This window comes from Conger conger, chromosome 2, assembly GCF_963514075.1.
Source record: "Conger conger chromosome 2, fConCon1.1, whole genome shotgun sequence".
Lineage (NCBI taxonomy): Eukaryota > Metazoa > Chordata > Actinopteri > Anguilliformes > Congridae > Conger > Conger conger.
The window spans coordinates 6,449,789-6,451,213 of record NC_083761.1 but is presented as its reverse complement, the minus strand read 5'-3'; the positions used below and the strand labels follow the sequence as shown (position 1 = coordinate 6,451,213).

Below are 1,425 nucleotides of genomic sequence, written 5' to 3'. Positions count from 1 at the left end.
ACACAGTGTGCTTGAAAATAAAAAGGCAAGTTTACTCACTAATAAAGTATCATATCGAAATGCTAGCGAGTCACTTTTCGACTTTTCGTCATAAAAACCCCACAGAAGAAAGAGCGTCTCCAGCGGGAGAGAGACCTCCGCCAGGTTCACAGCAATGTTCCTCTCACCCTGCGCCAAACCACCCCTCAGCCCCCCCAAAAAAACATCCGCACAACACCCCCCGTAATACCCCCCCCCCCCCCCCCATAACCCTCACACAGATTACACGACAACGACCCACAACATTTCACAGAAACAATAAAAAAACAACAAAAAACAAAGTGCAAACACAGCTGCCAACCACCAAATTTAGTGTTTCTTTTCTTTTTTTTTTTTTCCTAAGCCCAATATTGGATTTCAGTGGCAGTGTAGATTCTTACAAAAAGATCCACCGTTCCTTTCGCTGGTGTAAAAAAACCCCCCAAAAAAACCATTTTAAATAATAATTCCCCAGAAAACAAGGACAACGACACTCCTGCACTGAGCACACCGGATTTGAGCTCGTAGAGTTTCCACAGGAAAACGATTACGGATTGGCTCGCGACACTTGTCTGACGCACTTCCTCGTTCTGAAGAGATGGGCCGGTGGCGGCGGCGACGGTTGCCGGGCGACGGTTGCCGGGGCGCGGTCACACGGGTTTGGTGTAGCCGAAGATTCCGACGGGAAAGTGCTTCACGTGAGTGGGCCACTGAGCTGCCAACTGGAAAAACTTCACATCGTTCCACTCCACCCCGTCAATGGAGACTACAGAGAGAGGGAGGGAGAGGGGGAGAGGGGGAGAGAGAGGGGAAGAGAGCGAGGGAGAGAGAAGGGGAAAGAGAGGGGGGAGGGAAAGATGGAGGGAGAGAGAGAGGGAGAGGGGAAGAGAGGGAGGGAGAGAGAAGGGGAAAGAGAGGGGGGAGGGAGGGAGAGATAGAGGGGGGAGAGAGGGATGAGAGAGAGGGAGTGAGAGGGGCAGAGAGGGAGATAGAGGGAGAGAGGGAGAGAGAGGATGAGAACATACACTATTAACACCAAAAAATAAGTCTCAACATGTTTTCTCATCTTATATTTAGTTTACTTAAAATCTCATTTCTATTACTCTTTTGCGAAATAAGACAAAAATATTGCCAATAAGGCAAGTTATTTCAAGATTTGTCAATGGGGTAAGAAAATTTCACTTGTCAGGCAAAAAGTTCTACAGTACAGTGCAGTTATTAATTACGTACTACATGAGTAGACACTTTGAAGATGTCTCTGTGTATGTGCAGGTGCAAGATTTCTACCACTCAGCATAGTGTGTGTGGTACTGTAGCTTGTAGCATGGTGTTCTGGTACTTGGCAGTGTGTGTGAGTGTGTGTGTGTGTGTGTGTGTGTATGGTACTCTACCTCGTAACATGGTGTG

The 1,425-nt window shown here is 47.6% G+C and overlaps 1 protein-coding gene across 1 annotated transcript in view; it reads right to left on the bottom strand.

Annotated features, from left to right (window-relative positions):
- Positions 1-256: 256 nt before the first annotated feature.
- The window catches only part of si:ch211-126j24.1 (phosphofurin acidic cluster sorting protein 2), a 109,159-nt gene continuing 107,990 nt past the window's right edge, over positions 257-1,425 (bottom strand). The window contains 1 exon segment of the mRNA XM_061232911.1: positions 257-784. Coding sequence (XP_061088895.1) covers positions 669-784 — 116 coding nt within the window. The 3' untranslated portion in view covers positions 257-668.